Here is a 24,325-nt window from a genome sequence, read left to right as displayed (position 1 = left end):
AGAAACTAGAAGCCTTCCGTGGGTAGGGGTGTGTGCTCTTGGGTGGGGGCCGGGGCTTCTGTTCAAAACGCCTTGAGTTCCCCCAGGCCCTCGAAGGTAAAGCCAGCAATCCTGACTGACATGGAGCTCAAAATTACACCACTGCCAAACCCTGAACTCGCTGCAGGAAGAACATATTGCCAGCCAAAAACAAAAAACAAAAAACAGACTGAGCAAGAAGAAAGCCAGATTTTATGAGACATTGATTCACAAGTTAAGAAAATAAATCGCAGATCCTGTCCAACCTTACTCATCATGAGATAAGGACTTGTCAAAATGCAAGGGTGGCACCGGGGAGTTGGAAAACAGAGCACTCAGTCACACTTTTGGAAAAACCTCACCACGCTGCCCCACATTTCCATGCCAGGGTGTTGTCACGAAGCCTCCCCGTCCTGCGTGACTCCCGCCAGGCGCCCATCGCTAGGCGGAGTAGAAATGCTTGAGAAGCTGCTTCTTGTCCACTTTGCCCATTTGGTTTCGCGGGATCTCCTCCACCACCAGCAGTTCAGAGGGGATGGTGTAAGGTGCCATGAACTCTCTGGGACACACAAGCACATGTTCTGGTTAAGAGACTGCTTCCGCAAATGTCCATCTCCTCTCTACTCCTGCCCTAGCGCTGAATCATGGCTTCCCTTGTGATACTGAGCTGGACAGAGACACTGGAAGCTGCCTAACAACAAGTCAGACCCTTGATCCATCTAGCTCAGTGTTATTTACTGGCAATGGCTACCCAGTGTTTCAGTGGTGAATCTCTCCCAGTGCTACCTGGAGATGCTGAGGACTGAGCATGGGGCTTCCTGCATGCAAAGCAGTACCTTTCCCAGTGAGCTACATCCCTTCTCCAAAATACTCTCAAGGAAAGGACTGTGCACCCCTCGGTAGAAGAGTCAACAGATATAAACTATGCAAACATTTGAGCCTGGAAATAAACCAGTGAAGGCTTCCAGTCATTAGAGCAGTGAGACACTGCCCTGTTCAACTTGGGCCAGGTGAAGTGCTCATGTTTCCACTTTCCCTCCCTACAAATATACCATATATACTAGCATACAGTTCACTGTGTCATAAGGCCTATGGCCCCCTGACCAGAACAAGCAAGGACAGAAGTGTTCAATCTGGAATCAAAACAAAAAGTGGGGCAGATGAAAAGAATGCACTTCTTTGTACAGTGCAAATTCCACTTCTGTCCTAATGGCCACTGGCATAGATGGACAAAGCAAAGAGTCTCCTATAATAAACATGTGAGCCTTCAAGGTGCTGCAAGACCTTTTATAGCTTTAAAAGGGGACTAGAGAAGGTCAAGGAGGAGGAGGAGGAAGTCTTTCAGCAGCTCTCAGCCATCATGGCAAATAAGAATTTCCATGTTCAGAGGCAGCGTACCACTGTTGTGGAAGATCAAGGGCTGCTTTTTTATCTCATGCTTGTGAGCTTCTAGGGGAGGACATCTGGCTGACCACTGTAGGAAGCAGAATGCTGGACTAGAAGCTGCTTTGGCCTCATCCAGCACAGCCCATGTTAGGCTCCTATGCAATCGGTTGTGCCTATTCTGATGGAACGCTGTCCTTCAACCAGGGGGTTTAGATCAAGGGGGGCACAGGAGGAGCAGCTGCTTGGAGGGCGTTCTGTACCCACATATTACTCTGGGTCACCCACCCATGCACATGGATACTTAAGGCTGAGTAACAACATACCACAGTGTGTGTGTGTGTGTGTGTGTGAGAGAGAGAGAGAGAGAGAGAGAGAGAGAGAGAGAAAGTGCCCAGACAAAGCACCTCCAAGAAGCAGAATGGATCACTTTTAATGGGTTCTCATCAATCCTTGCAATTAGATATGGCAGGAAGAGCAAATGACAAATTGTCAACATAAGCGCTAAGGAGCCTTGCAAACTCCCGGCCCTCCACACAAGCCCCCCCCCCATTCCTCTTGATCACAGGCATGCATGATGGGGAGGATGCCAAGCAAGTTCAGCATCTTATTAAAGCCCCACCAGGGGACTGTCTGAGCACGAAAGAAAGTCACCTTGCCCATTGCAAAGTGTGCAAAGCATGTGGGATGCTTTCCCTCACTAGACTGCTGGCTGCAGGGCATGCCCTGCTCTGACGGGTACCTCGTGGGCACAGAGTCTGGAGTGACATGCCAAGCCCGCCCAGCATGTCAGGGCTCTTCTCCTCCCTCAGTGCCTCCGCTGCTTTCAAACTATCGATGCCTTTCTGCCATGCGGAGGAGGCCTCAAACTCAGGACCCGCTTGTCACCGGGAGCAGATTGGAGGCGAAAGCCACGAAATGAATCACTCTGAAGAGGGACATGTGTCTCCTGCCAGAGAATGTGGCGGGGGGCGGGGGGACGAAGGGAGGCAAGTGGCGTGGAAGATAAAGAGGAGAGACAGGACGAGCGGCAGTGAAAGAAGCCGGCAGGGGTGTGAGACCCGGGAGGCAGCGTGCGGAGAGAGCGGGCCAAGGACCCTTCCCGAGGTGCTCAAATGCTGTTGCTCCAGAGAGACGCATCGCATTCAGGCTGGATTTCTCCTCTCGCAGCCTGCCCTGCAATCTTGGCTGTGAGGAGACAGGCAGGAAACTGAGGCACAAGGGCAAAGAGGGGAGATGTGAAAGGGGATAGTGCTTGTTCCCCTGCTGCCATCACCCTAACAGCTCGAGAAGTGATGGAAGTGAAGGAAGTTAAAGGCTTGATAACAACTATGCTGGGCCCTCTGCGATTGACGCGGCTGGTTTTCGGCTTTCGCGCCCTCTTACAGCCTTTATGCAACACACCTTATTCTCCCTGCGCAGCCTGCCGAAGAAGCTTTTGTAACACTGGTATACCATTCCCTCTTCTGGCCATCACTGGGCTGTTCTTTCTATTGAGGAGCTGGGCCTTTATACAAGGATAATCTTTGCCTGGGAGGAGGAAGTGGGGCTGTACGTGTTTGGTGGTGATGGGGAACCCACCTCCATAGCACAAGAAGCAGGAAATGACCAATAACCAACACTGCTGGGTTCATAATCACCTCAACCAGTTTCCAGGGCCACACTTTCAGATGCCACATATACCAGTTCCTAGGAGAATGCTAACGTGGGCATGGTGTAGTGAGCACCCCAGGTTGGTTGCAGCGTAACTATGGGAATGTAGGAACCTCATTTACATTGTTCGTCTGGCTCAGCACTGTCTACACTGACTGTCGGTGGGTCTCTAGCGTTTCATAGAGAAGACGTCCTTCTGTATACAAAGCACATGCTCTGCCACTGAGCTACGGTCCTTCCCTAGGGAAGCAGAAGGCTAAACTAGATGGGCTTTTAGTATGACCCTTTAGGGGTCTTTCTATTTTGTTATGTAAAAAAAAATGTATGGGTGCTGTGCAAGTGCCCAGCTAGCCTCTCAAGTGTTATGCGAGGAAGCTGGCATGCAGGCAGGGGAGTGAGAGGCCAGAGCTCAAGGCCTCCACACCTCTGGATTTCTTTGTGAGTTTTCTTTGCTGTTTATTCAGAGCAACAGAGGCTAGCAAGAGTATTCCTCACATTTGCTAAATTGCAAACCTCCCACTGTGATTTTTGCAAATCCTGGGGACTGTTTAATTGGGCAGCTGTGCAGCCCTGGATGAAACAAGAATGCCTGTGGTTTGTGAATAGCACCAGTTTCACATACCCTCTAAAAAAGCATCCAATATGTTTTTGGGAGTGGGGGGTGGAGCAGCCACCTGGGACAAGGGAACCCTTATTCAATTTGTATTAGTTGAACTGATGAAAAAGTGTATGTGTGTGTGTATGTATGTGTATTCTGCTTCTATCATTTCAGCACACCTTGGAGACTAGCTCTCTAATTTAGACCCAGCTTGGTAGCAGGGGAGGGCAAGAAAGCACATAGGAATACCATTGCACAAAAAAATCTAGAGCCATGTTTGTAGCCTCATGAGTCAGAAGGAATTAACTGTGTTGTTCCAGACCCACTGGCCTAGAGGGAAGTAGCAATAGATAGTCCAACAGCAGCCCAGCCTATACGTGAATAACATATATAGACTAAATAGCTAGGATGCAACCAGCAGCTTTATAGAACCAAGTGGACCCCTATTGGCTCCTGGTGTCACCTGACCCCCTCTACTAAACACTGATAGCTGCAGTGCCACCCTCTGGTCAGTGATGGCATTCAACTGCAACAGAGGACAACTGTCCCCTCTTGGCTAGATAATTGAAACACAGACTTCTACAACCAGATGAAAGTCTGATGTTCTGGACTACAACTCCTATTAGCTCCAGCCAGCAGAGTCATGGTCTTGCTGGCTGGAGCTGATGGGAATTATAGTACAAGATATCCAGCGGTCACCAGGTTGGAGAAGGCTGAAGTAGGAAATTCATATTGGAGTAAAGTAGAGAAATGAATGGCATTCTACCAGGATATTTACTTTTTCATTTACCTGCTGAATATATTTTCATTCTTACTGTAGGAAAAAATATCATAAATGTTGGGAAGTCTGGAAACCAGCTTGTAAATAACCTTAGTTTGTACCCACTGGTTTGGCTACTGTTCATCCTGCATTTATTCATTTTACTTATTTAATATATTTATACCCCGCCTTTCTCCCAAGTAAGTATTCAACTGAAATAGACAATGGCCTGCCCTATACCTCCCCATGACACCCCATACCCAGTGGGTGCTGCCATGTTACCTTGCCCATTCCTTCAGGTCCGTGAGAGACAGTGCCTGGCCCTCATGCAGCCTGACCACAGCGCTGATCTTCTGACCCCACGTCATGTCTGGGGCACCAATCACAGCCACATCTGGAGAGGGGAGAAATGTGAAAGAGTCACACAGGGAAGGTGGGAGGAACTCCCTCCTACAAGAAATTCACCTGGCTCTGCCTTTACATTGTCCAAGCTTATTATTTGGTCTCTGTGTTAAACTTGGTGCCTGTTTCAGTTTGGTGGGCAGGCTGCTAAAACTGTTTTAACTTGAGATGACTTATTTAATTTATTCATTATGCTATTATTTATTTCATAAAATTTATATACCACTTGATAGTAAAAAAATCAAGGAAGATTTACAATCCTACTTTAAAACATATTAAAATTACTTATTTGCAATAGCTGTACTATTTTCTCTCTCGTTCTTTAAACGCTCTGCAATTGTTTTATATTTTGCCTTAACTACAGCTCGTTAGCTGCCCTGAGTGCCATTTATGGGAGAATATGTCTCAGGTTCAGGTCCTGATGTCTTCAGGTAGGGCTGGGAAGGACCACCTAAAACCACAGAGAGCCACTGCCAGATACTGTTTACAATCCTCCAAACTGTCTTTCTCAGTATACAGGGCAGTTTAGTTTGAGCTGGTGGGAGAGAGAGAGATTGAGTGTGTGTGTGTGTGCAAGTGAAGGAGGGTGGGTGGGTTTACCTGGGATGTGGAATGCCATTGGGGGACCTGTCAGACCTTGCTGCGCTTTGTAAAGCCCTAAGTACATGAACTGAACTATGTTAGCAAATCAATAAATAGCTGCAGGGCGGGGCTAGGCTTTACCAGCAATGCTGGGGTGGGCCAGCAGGTGGCGCTCGACTTCCAGGGCACTGATTTTGTAGCCGCCGCTTTTGATGATGTCAACTGAGGTCCGTCCTCTGATCCAGTAGGTGCCCTCCTTATACACAGCGGTGTCACCTGGAAAAAGAAAGGAGCTGGTAAGACGAGGTAGGCGACATTTCTAGGGGCGGAACAGCAGACTGGAGATCGACATCTAGAAGCCACTAATAAGGAAGGAAGAGGTGTGGCAGTGATGGCAGAGAAGGCAAAGACAAGAGGCAATGGCTAGTGAGGGCAGCTAATAGGATGAAAAAAGGAGGGACAAAAATAAGAACGAATTGATGTTGTGCCTCTATTATATGAAAAGCATTTTAATACCAATTAAAAACAATGCACGCCCATGACAATGCACATACAATATTTGACTTACTATTTGCTGTACTATAGTTATTTGTTCTGACCAATGAGGGAGACCTCGAGTGAAAGATATTTGGCTATGGTAAACATTGCTAACTTATTGGTTCCATTTGTTTTCATTCTCTTATTTTATGACAGATTATGAGCCATACCTAGCAGTTTGTGGACACCTGGCTGTTCTAATTTGGAAACTTTTTTTTATAGCAGCTGCTGATCCATACCAGCAGGATGCCAGCACCATCACCAAGGAAGACATCACTTGCCAACTCTAGGGCCTGAGATGGTCGCATTGGGGAAATGTGCTCTTTAGGCACTTGGGTCTCAAGCCACAGGACTTTACACACTAGAACTAGCACCTTGAACTGGGTTGGTAGCTCAATGCCAGTGCAGCAGCTTCAGAACCAGTGTGACACATGGGACCTCCATGTTCACAGACAATAAGCCACTGAGCACTTTCATGGCTTGCCTGTTGGGCTTCTTGGAAGAATCTGGTTGGCTGCTGTGGCAAACAGGATGCAGGACTAGATGGATCTTAGGAGTCTCATCTAAAACGGATTGGTTAGATTAGATTAGATGAGCCTGACCAAAGGCTTACCATTGTCCTTTCCACCATGAGGGAGTCCACCCTGGCCATGACCAGGTTTCCTTTTGTGGCTTGTCTCCCAGATCCTTATGCCTTCTCTCTCACTTACCCTCCCTCACATCCTCCAGGGCTCTGGGAAGCTGCAGCCTCCTAGGCAAGAGAAGCACAAGCCCCTCTCTTGCCTGTGCCATCCACTGCCATTCTGAAATGTCAGCTGAACACAAGGCTGTTCTCTGAAACATCAGCCCAACATAGATATGGAGGGTCTGCCCTCTGCGGACTGGTCATAATGGTCCTCTTGCCTCAGCCCACAACTGGCTACAGTTTGTTGGCATTCGAGGTATGAGGTAGCAGAGAGAAATGGGATGAACTCACTAGGGCCAAATCTGCATCAGTTCAAGCATCACCATGAAATGTCACCATTTCAAACAGTCATGGGATCCCCCAAGAATTCCAGGAGGTGTGCTTTGTTACGGGTGCTGTTAGGGGCCCCTGCCACCCCTTCCCCAGCTACAATTCCCAGAGTGGTTTAACAATCAATCTCTCTTCATAGGGAACTCTGGGAACTGTAGCTCTTGAAGGGGAACAGGGGTTTCCTTACAATTCTCTGCACCCTCAACAAACCACAGCTCCCAGAATTCTTTTGGGGAAGCCATAGCTGTTTAAGGTAGTAAAGTGGTACCTCGGGTTAAGTACTTAATTCGTTCCGGAGGTCCGTTATTAATCTGAAACTGTTCTTAACCTGAAGCACCACTTTAGCTAATGGGGCCTCCCGCTGCCGCCGGAGCACGATTTCTGTTCTCATCCTGAAGCAAAGTTCTTAACCCGAGGTACTATTTCTGGGTTAGTGGTGTCTGTAACCTGAAGCGTATGTAAGCCGAGGTACCACTGTATCATAATGCTTCAAATGTATGGTGTGGATGTGGTCTAAAACTCTAAATTGCCTTATACTGAGTTGTATCACTGGTTCATTTCACTCAGTATTATTTGACTGGCAGGGGCATTCCAGAGTGTCAGGCAGAATTCCTTCCCTGCCTTCCACTGCTTCCTCTGGAACTAAACCGGCTATCAGGAAAAGCTCCCAGAGCACATAGCTGCATTTCTCTCTGCTGGTGCTCCTGTGGCAGCTCACTCAGAGCGCTCACTGCTGGCCTCCTTCTCCCTGGGTGGGGGAAAGGACCTGCTACGTAATTAATGTGCAGGACAAAAAGGGATTGGATTGTGCTCATCTCCCCCTCATTATCTTAAGGGGAAGGAAGCTGTGGATGCAGCAGTGTTTCCAGAGTGGCTGTTTTAAGATTCTTGCAGGTTTTATTAAGAGTGCCTGAGATGGAATTTGCATATGAAGATGCAGAGGTGTCAAGTAGTGTAGCTTTGTGAAGGAGAGGTGTAGAGATGGCAAGCGAAATCTTCTTCCAAGGAAGGGCTGGGGAGGTGGGCTAGAGTACTTTCCAACATCTTTCTATGCAAGGCCTTAGACAATTACAACTGCACAATTGCTAAGCACTTGTAGCAATCTCTATTTTTATGAAGGCCTCCCAGAACAGAAGCTTCAACAGCGAGGTTGTGTAGTGAAGGTACTGGGGGATATTTAGTTCAATCCTCCTATTGAACTGCAGCGTTCAGTTAATTGCTTTGACCTTATTACTGGACTGAGCATAGCTGTGCAGATGTACCCCTGCACCTCTTCATTCTCCCCCCATGCTGCTGCTACATTTCACTGGCCTCTTGTCATTACACTGGTGACATGCCTCTTTGAACTTTTTACACCTGAAAATTTGTGGGTTGTTTTTCTTTAAAATCAAAACAAGAGAGGGAAAGGGCTGATGGCTTCTACATGATCATAGTAAAAGGCTCAATAGTGCCTAAGGAATCCCCTCTTTTTTTACCTAGTTCCTTGACTAGGTGCACTCCACATACACGTGCTATATTCTGTCAAATACATTCCTAGATGTACCAAGCTGCAACAAGCTGTGCAACAGGAGAAGTCACAAAGATTCCAGTGCAGGCCTGTGATATCATTGAAAGCAGATGTGATCTGCTGTTGCAACTTCCTTCCTTTAGAAACAGCGACTGCTTTGAAAAGGGCTCCCCTCTCTGCTTCTTTGCACCTTCCACTCTAGACTCCAAAGTGTTGGGCGGTAGGAGCTTCCCTGGAAGCGAGAATTCCAGGTCCCTCTTTGACTTCTAAGAATGTCTTCCTTTGCTTGACAGACTCTCCCAGGGAATTCCCAGCTGCCAGACTCTTTCAGTAGCACAGAGATCATTCACTTTGAGCAGGTACAGACAGAATGAGGCATCTTCCCTGCTGGATTCCTTTGCAGAGGCCTGCTACTTGGAGAGCTCCCTTGCTCTCTAAACTAGCATGTTGACAGGATAGGGCTGGGCGTTTCAGCACAGAGACATCTCCCTTCCCACCCCCACCCCCTTTGGGGAAGGTCTCCTCTGAAGCAGTCAGAAGCAGAAGCAGATCTCTGTGCTCCTCTGGTGGCTTTCATCAGAGAGATATTGAAATTATCCCGCAAATGCAACTAATTAGTCTGAGAGGGGAACAGCTGGAGGGGCAGCTCGTGGAGGATGTGATGGGTGGAGAACAGACTCCTCAAGTCTTTCATGGCACCAAGTGAAGGGCATCCAGCGTTGTGCAAGATGCTTTGAACTGGAGAAACGTTCTGGCTCTGTTGGCTGGTGGAGGTGGGGGAGGAGAAAGGGTTGTTCCTTTTGTTTTTGGCACCTCAAGCACCTGCCTGGGGGCAATGGTGGCTAGTGCCCACTGGGACTGGTAGGGCAGAAGACAGGGAAACCAACAGTCAGAGGAACCAAAGAGGCTGCAACGATTAATTCTAGTTTTCTCCTCCTCCTCCTCTTCCTTGTGGAATTCTAAAAAAGGGCAATACTGAGACTGAGGAGGAGGAAGTTGATGGGCACTGCCATCCCCTGGACTGGTTGGAAGGAAGAAAGAAGGCAGGCAGGTGGGGCAGGTTGAGGTCAAAGGGGCAGTGACCATTCATCCAAATGGATCAGCCTCCAGTGAAGAGCAAACCATGGACAGCAGGACAGTGCTCCAAAAGGAATCTTTCGCCGGGGCTTATGCCAGCCTCCTGCTGGACTTGACAACAGCCACAGATGAAAACTGCCCCAGGAGGTGTTAATGCCACACTCTGAAAATTCCAGTGCAGGGGCAGAGTCCCAGGGCTCACATATAACACAGAGAGAGCAGCAAAGCGCTTGGATAAAAGGCATTCTGTACAAAAGGAGGCTTGTGGAGAACAGGTGCGGGAGGGGATGCAGAATGACAAACAATTAGAGGGAAGGAGTAAGAGATTAATGACGGGATGGGAATCGGTTGTCCCCACAACAGCCATGCGAGGTGCAGAGTTTATGGCATGCAAGGGTCTGTGATGTGTGTACGTGTGTGTTACGGACATAAACCTCCCCACACTCCCCAAATGAAAGCTGCATCAATAGTTCCCCATCTGCTCACATATATCACACACTTCATTCCAGTTTATTAGCCGGAATAAATCATAAATATTTCATTATACATCAACGGTGCTCGACTCCGGGAAGGCACAATCCATCACCCCGATGCTCCCCGCGACCCGCCACCGCGCATTAAGCTTTCCAGTCTATTAAACAAGATTGATACAGTGTGCTGGGATGGACTGAGGGAATGTATTTATAGCACACTGGGGGAAAGGGAGGGCACCGAGAGCACGCAAGCAGCCTGGACAAGATGAAGCTCCCCTCAATGGTACGTGGGCCACGCAGCTGCAGGAGAAAGTGCAGCATCCATCAGGGGCCGAGTCTCCCAGGCACTCGTGAATGATTGCATCAGCCTGGTTTTCTCTAGTGTCATGTTAATTAAATTGTGGGGCACACCGGACACCCCCCTGACCTGTCAAGAGGCTGTCGCCTCGTGCTAAGAGACAATATGGAAAAGAATTGGGGAGGGAGGGAGAATCCAGTGGACTTTCCCTCTCCCAGTCCAACAGATGTCTGGTCAACTTTTCCATCAAATAAAAGCCTGGCAAATTCTGTAGCAATAATTTGAAATGAAATTGTTCCTATAGCAGGGAGGTTCTTCCTTGCATTTAATCTCCTTAGGGTTCAGAAAGGAACATCTTATTTATCGGTGGACAATGTGAACAGCCATAAGTAAATATGTAGGGCCCTACTGGGTCAGCCAAAGACTCCATTACTCTGTTCTCCAAGTGGCCACCCAGATGCCCACGAGAAGCCTGCAAGCAGGATGTGAGATGCAACACTATATCTCACGGGAGCGTGTTCCATATTTTACCTATGTGCTTTGTGAATAAGTCTTCCACCAGCTGCTTCTGATCCACAACCCTCTTGAGTATCCATGAGATGTTTTTGCCTATGTCCTCTTTTGCCCTCCTCCAGTACCCCAGTTGAACTGTAACTCAAAATAAGACCCAGCAAGCCAAAAATGAAACCAATGTTCACTGTGTCAAATGCAGGGGACCATGTGATGTTGCATCTCCTGTTCGTGTACATCCAAGTCCCGAGTTAAAATCCAAAATAAGTGAAGAGGAAGAGGGAAGAGAAAAACTGACAGATCTCTGCAGGTGACGACTATGCCTCAGAATAAGAAATTATATCACTCATCAATTTGCAAAGCTCCAGACCTCTGCAGGTGACACAATGCCTCAGACTAAGAAATTATACACCACTCATAAATTCACCAAGATCCATTTTAATACTAATCAGACTTCTTTGCTGTCCCCTGACTATCTCTGGGGCAGATTTTCACTCCCCTGGTGGTTCAGATCTTCCTTCTAATTGCTTAATGTACATTTCCTTTAAGATTAAATAACTTACTCCCACTCCTGTTCACAGTTCACCTCTACCCCTAATATGTCTAACTATGGATCCCCATCATAATTCCTGGCTCTGGGTGGATGACACAGTTTATATTTCATTTATGCAGGGCCAAATGTTTGCTGTAGAAGACAAAGAACCAGTATGGTATCTGCTTGGAGTGCTTGCAACCTATATTGCTGGACATGGCAGGGAAGAGAGAAGTGAGTTGGCAGGGAAGGAGATAAAAAAAACATTCAGGAAAGGCTTAGCTAGGCAAGCAAGTCTTCAGGGAGAGGGGTGTAACTGAACTGGGAGTACGAGAGATGCAGAAGTCAGTTTCTTAAGAATTTGAACTTCTTCTTCTTCTTCTTCTTCTTCTTCTTCTTCTTCTTCTTCTTCTTCTTCTCAACCAATATCCTAGTCCTTCTTTAATAAAATTAACTCTGAGATTACTGTATGGAGGCAGAAAGATTCCTACATGCCCCAAGGAATGCAGCTCATTTTCAGGAACACCACTCTGAGAAAACAGCCAGTGTTACCAACTGGGGGTCTGATTCCTTCCTTCTTGAGGAGAAAAAGAGAAACTCTCAGGAGAGGATTTGACTTTCCAAATAATTCCTGATACCCCTATTCTCCTCTGAACTCTCGTCACCAGGAAGGACCATGAGGCCAGTCCCATTTTGGCCTGCATTCTGTCCTCAGATTCCTGCTCCAAATTCACCACCACGCCACAGTCAAAGACTTCCTGAGCAAACAAAGTCCCTTTAAAAGTGAAAGCCTCATTCATTGTGGCAATAGAGCCAACACCCTGAAGGAAGCCAAAACCCTACTCAAGGCTCAGTCAGAGGAGACTAGTTGCTGGAGCAACATTCAAATATAGCTTGACTAGCTTCTAGTCCAAACTCCACTTGGAACTCTCCATGGTGCTGACCGTCTCCCTGTTCTGCATATCTTAGACAAGGGGTTCCCAGCTGTGGTCTGCCGAGGTGTCCATGAGGATAGTCTGTATACACACAAATAAAACCCACACAACATCTAGCACCATGCAATACAATGACTACAACAGGCATGAAAATCCACACAGATCCTCAGCAATTTTCAAGTGGTCCATTGTTGGGGGGTATGGTGGGAAACCCTGTCTTAAACCTGACTTTCCAGTTTGTCTAAACACATATGTCAGAATCTGATTCCTGTCTGCTAAGCAGCCTTGCTGGACTTTGACCCTGGCCTGACCAGACTCTGATCACCAGACTGTGGGTGGATTTGTCTCCTAGCTGCATCCCACCTGAGCAGCAGGCACTGCTGCCTGAAACATAACACACTGTAAGGAAAGTTTGGCTTGAGGTGGCTGGTAGAGATTCCCTCTGCATCTCTTCCTATAGACACTTGGTGTCTTCTGGATTCCTACTGCTGCAATGACTAATAAAGCACCAAAGGCTTCTGTGGGGAAAGGAGACAGCACAAAAGGACAGTCCAAACCTTCCTCAGAACCTTGCCATCTGCTTATTATCTATCAATACTTATAAAGAACTTGATTCTCCATTGTAGTCGTCCATCCTCTTGTAGTATCTAGGTTTCACCCTGCTGAGACTCATTTGTGGCCAGCAGGCTGCACAGAAGACACAGCCAATCACAGTAACAACAGGTTCCCCCAGGTTTTAGGCTAGAGGAACCAGGTATGATTATCAGCTAGGAGTGGGCATATTTTTTTCCCCTTTCCTTGTGGTGTGGGGGGTGCATGTCACCTTTCTATAGGCTATGAGATATTGAATACCAATCACAATTGGCAGGTGGAACAGTAAGGCCTGTAGGTTTATTATGTATTTATTTTAAAAAAGTTTATACTGCTTAACATAATAAAAATCTCGAGGCCAAAGATGTGGAACCTGCAACCTTTCAGATGTTTTTGGACAGAAAAAAGAGACACCTCTGACATATGTACTGTCCCAGTTTTTCATTTATGAACTCTATCTAATCAATAAAGCTGTGACTGTATTTTAAACCCAAAGGCTGGTGTCCACCTCTTCTATGCCAACCGCATATATTTATGAGTGCCCTGTTTTTCCTTCCATTTCTCGCACTCTCCATGAGGAGAAGCTGTGCTCTGCTGCCTTTCCTGGATGTCAGCACTCCGTGGCCAGGAGAGAAGGAGTTAACCAGGGAAGCGGATCTCAGAAGCTCTCGCAATGGAGGGCCCTGGAGCACGCAGCATCCTGCCTGCCTGCAATGGAATTCTTGTCATGCTCCGAACTCCGTGAGTTTGTTTGTATTCTGTGCACAGCAGCACAGAGCCTGCTGTCGGAGTCATGCTGCGAGAAAGGGCAAAGCCCTGCCGAGATGAAAGAATGCGAGGCGCTGGTAGAGCCTCCCCCGGCATTTACACCTTTAAAAAAGAACAACAGAAAGACAGAAAAGGAAACCCACTCAAGGGCTTTTTTTTTTTTTTTGCAGAGAACTCTGCTAATAAGCTCTTCCTCAACAAGAGGCAGGATGGAGGCAACCCAACAGTTCTGGGAGAGGCTGCAGAGGAGCTCTCTGTCACACACCTGCTTCAGGTACCTAGGAGGCAGGAGCCTCGGCAAAGGTAGCCTTCCATTGACGAATGCCAAGCCACTCACTCCTACATCTCCATTTGGCTACTAACCACTAATAGTGCTGTTGAGGGATCTGTATGGCAAGTTCCCTGTGCAATAGGGTTTGGGAACACAAAAGTCAAGCTGGTAATTGAGGAAGTGGGCAAAGCAGAAAGTGCCTGCCTTGAAGCACAGGTGGTTTTTTATAATGTGCCAGAGCCTTGATTCCTTGTTGTGCAGAATGTACTGGCCCTGTTGTCACCTCTCCCTGCAGGCAGAAAGGACAGATCAGTCACTGGAATGTGCAGAAATCTCTGGGGTGTGTGTAGATTGCAGGCTTTAAAATCAGATCAGGTGCAAATCTGGTATCCTAAAAGGATGGGTCTCCAAAGGGCTGTACCTGAACTGGGTGTTTAATGCACCCCCATTGTTCAGCTCGGACACTGAGGTCCTCCTCCAAGGGTCTTCTGTGGCTTCTCTCACTGTGAGAAGTGAAGTTACAGGGAACCAGGCAGAGGGCCTTCTCGGTAGTGGCACCCTCCCCGTGGAACACCCTCCCTACATATAAGCAACTATCTGACTTTTAGAAGACATCTGAAGGCAGCCCTGTTTAGGGAAGTTTTTAATGTTTACGGTTTTTTTTACTATTTTGCTGGGAACCGCCAAGAGCAGTTGAGGAAACCCAGCCAAATGGGTGGGGTATAAATAGTAAAATTATTATTTTTATTCTTAAGCGAGAGCTGACTGAACTGCCAACTACCCAACCCTCCTAGGAATGCCACATGGCGATTTGTCTCTTAGCTGTAGGGCAAAATATTTTACAATCCATCTCTCCACCCCCCCCCCATTAAGCCATATCCATCCATAGAGGCACATAGCCCTCTCTTCAGACTAGCTGTTGCTCCCCAGCAGCATACTGCCTCTAAACATGGTTCCACATGGCGAACTCATTCTATGAAAGCAGAGCCTTATGCAGTCATGATAGAACCATACAAGCACAAAAAGATTTACAGAAGTACATTTTTTGGGGCAGTGGGGGTCTCTAAGGAGAGGTGGGTAGGAGACCCAAAGCAGCCTAGGCCTGAACATACATAGAGGCCATGGAATGCTGGCTGACTTTTAGAACTGAAGGAAAGGAAGACTGAAAACAAGCAAAGAGGTGGTATGGAATGGACTATTCTGAAAGAAGACATGGTTGGCTGGCTAGCATGCTGAAAATGAGTACTTTGCACTGCAACATTCTGTTGCATGTCCCCCTTATGGTGACAAACAGCCACCAAGAGATCCATCCTCTATTGATTTGTCTAATTCCGTTCAGAGCCACCTAAGTCAGTGGACAAGACTACATTTTGTGGCAGTGAGTTCCATAAGTTAATTATGCAATGTACTCTGGGATGCAGATTATTTTGGGCAGTCCTGAAGCTCCAGCCATCTGATTTCATTGACCCTGAGTTCTTGTATTATGAAATAAAAATGCTCCTCCCTGTCAACTTCCATCAAGGTGGTGCTGTGGAGAGTTTCTAGATAAAAAAACAGGTCACCATAAATAGGAAACTTCCTTCCTTCCTTCCTTCCTTCCTTCCTTCCTTCCTTCCTTCCTTCCTTCCCTTTTTCTACTTTCTCTCACATTAGCATTTAAGTACTTATAGGCATCCCTGCAGATGGTGAAAAGGTAAAAAAGAGAGTCTGCCACGCCACTCAGCAGCTTGAGAGGCTGAAGCTTGGCAAAAAGTAATTGCAATAACCAAGATGCTGGAGTTAAAACCCCTTTGCTCCGCTCCTGCCCTTTGCAGAACAGCTCCGGGATCAATTACACGTCCAGCTAAAGCAAGCAATAACTCTCTCCCCGCTACGCCCATGCAGTGACCTTCCCGTTGTCTCTCGTGAATGAGCAGGATTGTTAAATAGTCCACCAAGGTAGCAGCGGGTGGGCAGTGGTGCAGAGGATTCCCTGCAAAAGGTGTCCAAGTAGCCCTTTTATTTAAAAATAGAGAAGCTTCCGTCACCAACCACTGTAAGCAAAGCGCTGCAGCCACCCTCCCTCCTCCTCCCCATTTCTGCTTCCATCACAATGCCATTAGTTCTGAGTAAATATGTTCTCAATTGTCTTGAGTGAAGCCCACAGGGAGGCTTCTGTTGAAAGCAAAGAGCCTGGGGCTATCACTCCCAATGATGTTATCTGCCCAGGATTACAGAGTGGGAAGGAATTGGAAGCCCTTAGAAGTCAGAGGCTTCTTCTTCTTCTTCTTTCACATGTCCTTATCAGCTGGCTGGGCAAAACACCGAGCTAAATAAAAGGCTAACTGCTTACAAGGCATTTGGCCTTGAACTGGGGAGGTTGCAAACAAAGCCACTGCTTCCAGACACTAGGGTGACAGAAGGCAGCGTGGGGAGGAGGGGGGGAGAGCGGATGAAAGCTTTAAAAACTGAGAAAACAAAGCCCTGGATACTGTGATATCATTTCTTATCAGATTCCACCCCCACCTCCATTTTGGGATGCTGTTTTTCCTTACATGCAAGGAAGAGGAAGATCATAGGATGTTGCCTGCTACAGAGTCGGCTCAATATTCTTTAGAGTGCTTTCCAAGAGTCTCAGACTGGGGACATTCCCACCTCTACCTCTGAGCCACAGTGGGCCCTTGCCAACCAACCTGCCAAGTCTTGAAGATGTGAGTGTGCTACATGAAATAACAGAAAATGAAAAAAGAAAGAAAACCTTTATCAGATGTATGAATGGAACTCAACGTGTACGGCTGTGTCATGACTCCAGAATACTATGGATTCAGAGGAAGTTTCTGCATGGAAGAGTGAAACACCTTCAGAGCCAGCCCCTGAACTATCACCTTCTACTACTCTAGAAATGCTGGCACAAAAGCAGCCCATTGCACCAGTGCCTTTCTGGCTTGAGGAGATTCCATTGCCTTTCTCTGACTCCAGGCCAGTGGCCTCAGTGGAATCATGGTCACCTCTGTGTGGCTGGAGTCAACAGGCATTAAAGCAGGCTAGGTCCCTTTAACTGAAGAGACTCCTCTCACCAAAGGCACAGCTGGAGATGGAGCTGTGTTTAATGTTTCTTTTGGGGTTGCCTGTTACTGAAGCAAAATTTGAGTCTTGCTTCTATATGTCAGCTACCTAGTCCTAAGCTCTCAGCGGAGCTGTCCAAAGTGCTATCCGCATTTTGCTGATTTCCTTCTAATGTGGAGTACCTTTGGCCCTTCAAAAGTACAACTCCCATTAGTTGCAGCAAGAATGGCTAATGGCAAGGGGTGATGGGAGTTGTAGTTCTCAAATGCCAAAGGTCCCCCCACACCAAATATATGTGAACATAAAGGTAAAGGGACTCTGGGGTTGCGGTGCTCATTTTGCTTTATTGGCCAAGGGAGCCGGTGTACAGCTTCCGGGTCATGTGGCCAGCATGCCTAAGCCACTTCTGGCGAACCAGAGCAGCACATGGAAACGCCGTTTACCTTCCCGCTGGAGTGGTACCTATTTATCTACTTGCACTTTGAGGTATTTTTGAACTGCTAGGTTGGCAGGAGCAGGGACCGAGCAACAGGAGCTCACCCCGTCACGGGGATTCGAACTGCTGACCTTCTGATTGGCAAGTCCTAGGCTCTGTGGTTTAACCCACAGCGCCACCCGTGTCCCTTATTATGTGAACATACCTGGCTTCTATTACTAGAACCTGGGAAAAGTAAATTTGTCTTCTTTGACCCTGCCTTGTTGAAACAAGAACTTTGCACTGCTTTGCCCTGCCTGGCCCTGAACTCCTGCTTGGGTCAGAACCCCCATGCTGCTGTGGCCATTGCTTGGAAAAGAACAGCTGAAGTTATGGCATAGCTGGTTAAAACCTAAGTTGGTGAGAGAAGACCATATATTCTGATAGCTGGCTTTTGAAAACATAAATATAATGCACAATCTAAACATAAATTTGTGCTTGCTAGTGCATCAAAGCTTGAACAGTAAATGAGGGACAATTACATTTTCTTTGTGCAGTAACTACCCATACTATCCTGAGAGACTGGATAATATTATTCAATGAATTCCAATTTTGCAGCTGCTCATTTCAATGGTCTCAGGGTTTCTTTTGAAACAGCAGCTATAAGGCCAAATACAGATTTGCCCAGGGAATGTCCATCTTTAATGTCATATTTAGGAATGCAGGGAGCTGCCTTATATTCAGTGAGACCACTGATCCATCTCAGTGCATACTGTATACACTGACTGGCAGCAGCTCTCCAGGGTCTCAGGCAGGAGACATTCCCAGCCCTACTCAGAAATGCCAAGGATGGAACCCAGACTGGTGGCCTCTTATGTATTTGTGTATATATGTATATTATGTATTTGCTTTCGTAGATTTTCACGGGTACAGGAATGCAGGTTTTGGTGTCTTCGGGTGTCTTCCCGTGTAAGAGTCGGGGTGTCTGTGCGACGTTTCGACGAGGTCTCACTCGTCATCTTCAGGCTGGTGCTTTCGGCTTCTTGTTACTGGAGTAACAAGAAGCCGAAAGCACCAGCCTGAAGATGACGAGTGAGACCTCGTCGAAACGTCGCACAGACACCCCGACTCTTACACGGGAAGACACCCGAAGACACCAAAACCTGCATATTATGTATTTATTTATATATGTATATATATTTGGGCATTTAGAAATGGCTTCCAAGGCAGTGATGTCCTTCCTGTGGAACTGAGGAAGCCCTGGTAGTGTTATTGGCCCAGTAATGGTATTCCTCATTTGCTTCTATCATATTCCCTTGCAAGAAATCTATTGGGGACTGTGTGCCAGTGATGGGCAGGGGCAGAGCCAGTGGTGGGCAAGCCCCCCCCCCCGTTCCTGTCCCTCCCCCACAACCAACAGGAACTTAAGTTGAGGTCTGCACGTGACCCCTAAGCCAGATGTTCCCATCCCTGGGCAAAGCTAGAGTACAGTTCCTTGCTGCTGGAGCTAATTAAGTTAGGGGACCATCCACAGGCAAGGATATGTCAAAAGAGACATAATCCTAGAGGTCAAGGCTAAGCAGATCTTCCCAGTCCATCTGAGTTAATCACATCATCCCACCAGGCCACTCTCTGGATCTCAACCTCTGGCTACTAGAAAGCTCTCCCTCTTCCCAGCCTTGGGCGTGTGTATTTCATGCAGCGGGCTTACCCTGCTGATAAGTCATATGCAACATTTGCAGGAGCTCATAATTAAGCAATAATTTAAAACAAAAAAATAGTATTAATCGAATTTATGACTGGGAGAGACAATGTAAACAAACATGGGGAAAATATTGCATGCTAGGATTTTAATTAGACATGTTCCTATTTATAGCTTGTGCCAAACAGGCGCAAGTGATTTCTATCTCAGGTGTGAACGCCCATGAATGGAAACAAATGCCCACCCCAGAGTGGGGAACACCTGCTTCTCTCTGGGGATTGAAAGGAGCCAGAAAAAGCCACTGCCAACTCAGTGTAGTATTGCGGCGTGCCATCTGCTTAACCTTCTCTGTGCTAGCTGGCATTGAAGGGAACAGAACAAGGCCAGCCAAGCTCAAGCGAAGGGGTGTTTTTGTTTTGTTTTTTTGGTCTTCTATCCTCTTAGGGTTGAAGGGCAAAAGGACTCACAGGGGAATGAACAGAACCTTCAGGGCTAACCACAGAACAGATTGAAATTCTGTGCCAATATGACATCTATTCTACACCTGAATGGATTCTGCAAATCAGGCACATCTGCAAATCTTGCATAATTTATCCTTCTTCTATGAGCCATTGGGGGAGGGCCAGGAGTTTAGCAGAGCACTGGCATTCTGCCCTTGGACCGCCAGAAGTCCTGGTCAGTTGCCTCAAAGGGTCCAAACATTTTTAAACTTGACCTGCCAGAAGGAAATCCATCAATGACTGAAGTGGATACTGCCAAGTAGTTCCACAAGTGCAGATGATTATGTGGACTCTACCAGATTTACTTTCCTTAGGTGAAGGGGGAATTATCTGCTGTGAAAATATATTCTGAGGCTCATGAGGAATACAGTGACAGCTGTTTGCTTTAGTAGTTCCTGAACTGCAAAGTGTTAAGAAATGTTACATTTAAAAATAACTATCATTGCACATTAGTGCCATGTTCATGATTTGAAAACCCCCCCGCTGCCCTCTTTTTGGTATTCTCTCAATTGTGCTCACAGTCCATCAGCAGCAGGCAGCATCCAAATTTGGAGAAATGTGAAAAGCAACAGACAGAACCTGCATCCTACCTAAACAATGGAATCATCCACACTGCAACCCACACTCCAAAATGTGTCTGATTTACAGCTGCGATCCCTAAAAGCAATGATATTCAAGGTGCTCTGTAAAATGTCTGAGACTGTTGGGTAGAAAAACAGAAAACTGCAGAAATAGCAGGGAAGAAATTCTCACATCCTCTGGGTGCCTTCGCTACTTAGAAACAACAATTAAGATTCTCAGAATAGTGAAATCAAGCAGTCTGTTGTGTGTGGTGCACAATGCATTTGCAGAAACTTGCCAGGCAGCCCCACTATTAGGCAGAGAGAGGTAACTGCTGCAGGCTGCAGAAGCTGGGCAACAGAACTGTATCCCCCTGACTGGAAGACAGATCACTGTGTGTTATACAACCTGTCTTGGGCCCCTTAAACTAGCTTGCTACCCTCAGGTATCATGGACAATGTTGTCCCATCACCTGTGTTCAGGCAAGATTCAACCACTAGTCCAGTCAACTCCCCTGTGTGTGCATGCACCATCTTATCCTTTGCCTCAGGCTGCAAGATGTCTTGAGCCAGCCCTGGAAGTTTAGGGTATGCGAATATTTATTTTGGACCTATAAGAAATGCATTTGAGAGGTAGAGACAGGGACTTCCGTAAAAGGAACTGTAATATAAACTCTGAATACTAAAATACAGGATTTGGTTAGATGCAAAAGAGCAACATTGATTGCATTTATGTTTTCTGCACAGCTCAAAAGCAGGGGAGCGTAATAGAAATGAGTCATCGGTTTAAAGCCCGCATCAAACAAGTTAAATAACTCTTACTTTCTTAACGACATATTAATCAAACTGCATTGATTCTTGAATCAGATTCCGTTACCAGCCAAGGCCTCTATCTTCCTGGCCCTGATGCAGGCATTAAGGGAGTTTTATTCTGACAGATACAATATAGCAATCAATAAAGTCTTATTATATGGAGCTGATATACATGGATTTGCTTGCAGGATTTATGCACCACTTTCAAAGTCGGCACTATTTCATGTCTCTGCCTCAACCTGTAATTGAAAATAAATCTCACCAAATACTCCCAGGTTCTACTTTCCTAGACGTGTGGGCAAATGTGAATGGAGCGAGCCTATCCTCGGGGAGAACATAGCTCTATGATCTTGCCTCTCCCTGCCACTCATGCTGCACAGCGTGCTTTTCCTTTGGGAGAAATCCTTTGCACAGTGGGAGGGGGATGCACATAGACACTCAAGATGAAAGCCCATCTTTCAACCAAACTGTAGCCACTCTGCGCTCTTATATTCACTTCCACAGAGTTACAGCAGGAAAAGCTCCTGGCGGACTATGTCCGTATTTCAAGGTACTGGGAGAACACAAAAGCAACAGCTGGATTTATGAAACCGTGGACATGATGCTAATGCGCAAGGAGCGCTGCTTTTCGCCCCACCATTTCGTAGCACTTTGCAATTTAGGAAGTACCGTACTCTTCGTGAGCTTCAGAATGCTCCCTGTAACTGCTTGAGTGATTTTGTGACTACTTACATTGAATTCACCTGGGTCACTTCTTCTTGTGGAGAACAGTGGTCTTCGTGATGTGGAATGCATTTATTGCATTTTATGGGGCTCATGTATAAAGGTCTATCTGAACCAAAGTGACCTTTCACATCCCTCACAAGAACACGCAGTTTGTCATCATTCCATGGATAAGTCAGAGTGTTAGTGAACATTTCATGACACCACAGAAACTCAGCCAATGACAGGCAGAGTGTTGTTCACACACAGCTAGGCAACCATAAGGTTTTAGCCCATCATATGTGGGGTTGTTTACTGGCATGTCAAGATGCAGAAGATGCTTCTTTATATAAGTAAGAGCCTGAACAGTTGCAAGGTGAGCCAAGGCCAGCTGCATTATTTCCTTTCATAAATAAGCATGCACAGATACACATCATTAACAGCCCTCCATTATATCCATGGGGCATTTGTTCCCACCTCTAGCTCTCTTTCTGACCCTGACAGACTTTAGCTACCCTATCTGCCTAGAACTTTGGAGCTCCATCTTAATGTGGCTCAATCCATCACCAAGTGCAGCGTGTTAGAATCTGCATGTGCTTTCTCTGCTAGCGATTATTCTTCATTTGCTGACCTGCTGGTTTCTAGGATTGTCATTAGCAATAAGCAAAATGCTCAATTATGGCTCAGAAGTTATTAGAGGCAGAGCAGCGCACCGTCGCCAGGTTTACTTTGCTCCAGTTGTGCTCCCACCCCAACTGAGGGCCAGCTTCCACATGCCCTTGAAGAATGCCTCATCAGCAGCCTTGCCACATTGGGCCCCATGCCCAGGATGGGAAGGGGGGACATAAGTGGCCATATTCAGACCTAAGGTGGGAACTGGGTCTGGGGGCTCAGGTTGCCTTTTAATTGTGCTCGGGGGTGGGTAAGAGTATAGTTCCTTCCCTTGTTCACTGCTGCCTTTCTCTATCTTTTCTCTTTATGTGACTAGGACTGGAAAAATCCTGAGTGCCTGGTTGCACAAACAGTTAAGACTCTAATGCTGGCAAGTAGGATTTTAAGGTATTTTCCCCAAGCCATGAGAGAGCTGTGTCAGTAAATGCCCCTGTTGCATTTATAATCTGCTTCATTTGCATTCTTTGGAACACCATGGCAGTAATTAACTCTGTTTAACTCATTCAAATGCTTCCTCTAGAACTCATTTTGCTGCTGCTACAAAATGCTTTGGAGTAGGTACCTCTCTGGGATTCATAATGATAGAAGAGGAAGAGCATGCTGCTCCTCAGTCTTTTGTGTATGGCTGGGTATGTTCTGTGCACCCATAGCACAACAGCAGAATTCAACCTTCTGAGTATCTCAGTATTTGCTCAATTTCTTTTAAAAAAAGTTTGTAGACCTCTTTGCTATGGGGATCAAGTTTCAAGACACAAGGACAGTATCTACTAAAACCCCAGAATACAAGTGGGGAGCTCAGGACGACTTTCAGTTTGAAGAGCTGGTCTTTTCTCAGTGAAGCATTCGTGTACTGAAGGACTGTGATGCATGCTTTACATGGAAAAGGCCCCAGGGTAAATCCCTGGCATCTCCAGGTAGGGCAAAGGAAAGCTCCTGCCTGAAATCCAGGAGATTGGCTGCCAGCCTGTGTAAACAATACTGAGCTTAATGGACCAATGGCCTGGCTCAGTTAAAAGACAGCTTCCCTATATTCCTTTCTATGCCTCCATACAAAATACATAGTTTTCTGAATAGCTAACAAGGCAGTCTCACCTGCAAACCTGCATCTCACTGTGGATCAAGAGGTGTCAGCTCTGGAAATATGTTGCCTACTATATATATTTTTTCAAAGAATCCAAAAGGGGACAGGAGGAAAATTGGGGGGAGGGGAAGGTGGGGTGCAACCAGAGGGAAACAATCAAAATGCCATCACTCTGTGTCAAATGAGATTAACAGTGGTAGGACGGAGAGTGGCTTCCGAGGCTTCTCCAACTTGCCTCTAATTCAGAAGAGCTGTCATTTTCTCCCACCACCACCCCGCTGCCAGCATTTCTTGCTTGGAAGTTAAAATTTGCCTAGCGAAAGGGTTAAGTTTAATTTATACTGATTTCCATTTAATATCATTCTCTCCCCGTAGGAGCCAGCAGCTGTGAGCTGATTGTAGTTTCTCATTATGCAGTCTGTATCGCTAATGGTCTGTGACAAAGGCATGGCATCTTCCAGGCCATACCCCCGAGAGCCAATTAAACACACATACTCCCTTCCTGTTTGCAATGCATTACAATGAAATTAAACTGAATTTCAAAATCATTTTCTCCTAAAGACATCTCTTTACAATAATTAATGCATGCCATTCGTTTGCATCTGAAATATTCATCAGGAGGGTCAACTTTTTAAAAATCCTTTCGTTTTTTTTTTTTTTTTTACGGATTGCCCCACAATGCTGCATTGCCCACTAACATCAAGCCGCAAAATCTCGCTGCTCCCAGGAGGACTGCGGCATGAGCAAAACTTGCCAAACTGCAGCTCTCATTTAAGTCACAAAAGCAACCACCCAACCACAAAATGAATAGAACACACACACAGTAAAGCCACAGAGAAGGAACCAGAAAATCAGTTTGAAGCACTTAAGTCGGTTATTAATGTTATTATTATATAGCATTTTACTGTTCAAAGTGCTTCACATA

At 46.5% G+C, this 24,325-nt stretch overlaps 1 protein-coding gene across 5 annotated transcripts in view; it reads right to left on the bottom strand.

Annotated features, from left to right (window-relative positions):
• Positions 1-214: 214 nt before the first annotated feature.
• The window catches only part of ACSF3 (acyl-CoA synthetase family member 3), a 61,594-nt gene continuing 37,483 nt past the window's right edge, over positions 215-24,325 (bottom strand). For all 5 annotated transcript variants that reach the window (XR_014222012.1, XM_082232814.1, XM_082232815.1 and 2 more), the window contains 3 exons: positions 5,538-5,672; positions 4,695-4,806; positions 215-577 (listed from right to left, as the gene is read on the bottom strand). Coding sequence is in view for 4 of the 5 variants with exons in the window: in XM_082232814.1 (XP_082088940.1) it covers positions 460-577; positions 4,695-4,806; positions 5,538-5,672 (365 nt within the window). In the remaining variant the exon portion in view is untranslated. The remainder of the gene's footprint in view (positions 578-4,694; positions 4,807-5,537; positions 5,673-24,325) is intronic.

This window comes from Podarcis vaucheri, assembly GCF_965113315.1.
Source record: "Podarcis vaucheri genome assembly, chromosome: 7".
NCBI classification, from domain to species: domain Eukaryota; kingdom Metazoa; phylum Chordata; class Lepidosauria; order Squamata; family Lacertidae; genus Podarcis; species Podarcis vaucheri.
Note: the sequence above shows the minus strand (reverse complement) of the source record. Positions and strands in the feature narration are given on the sequence as shown.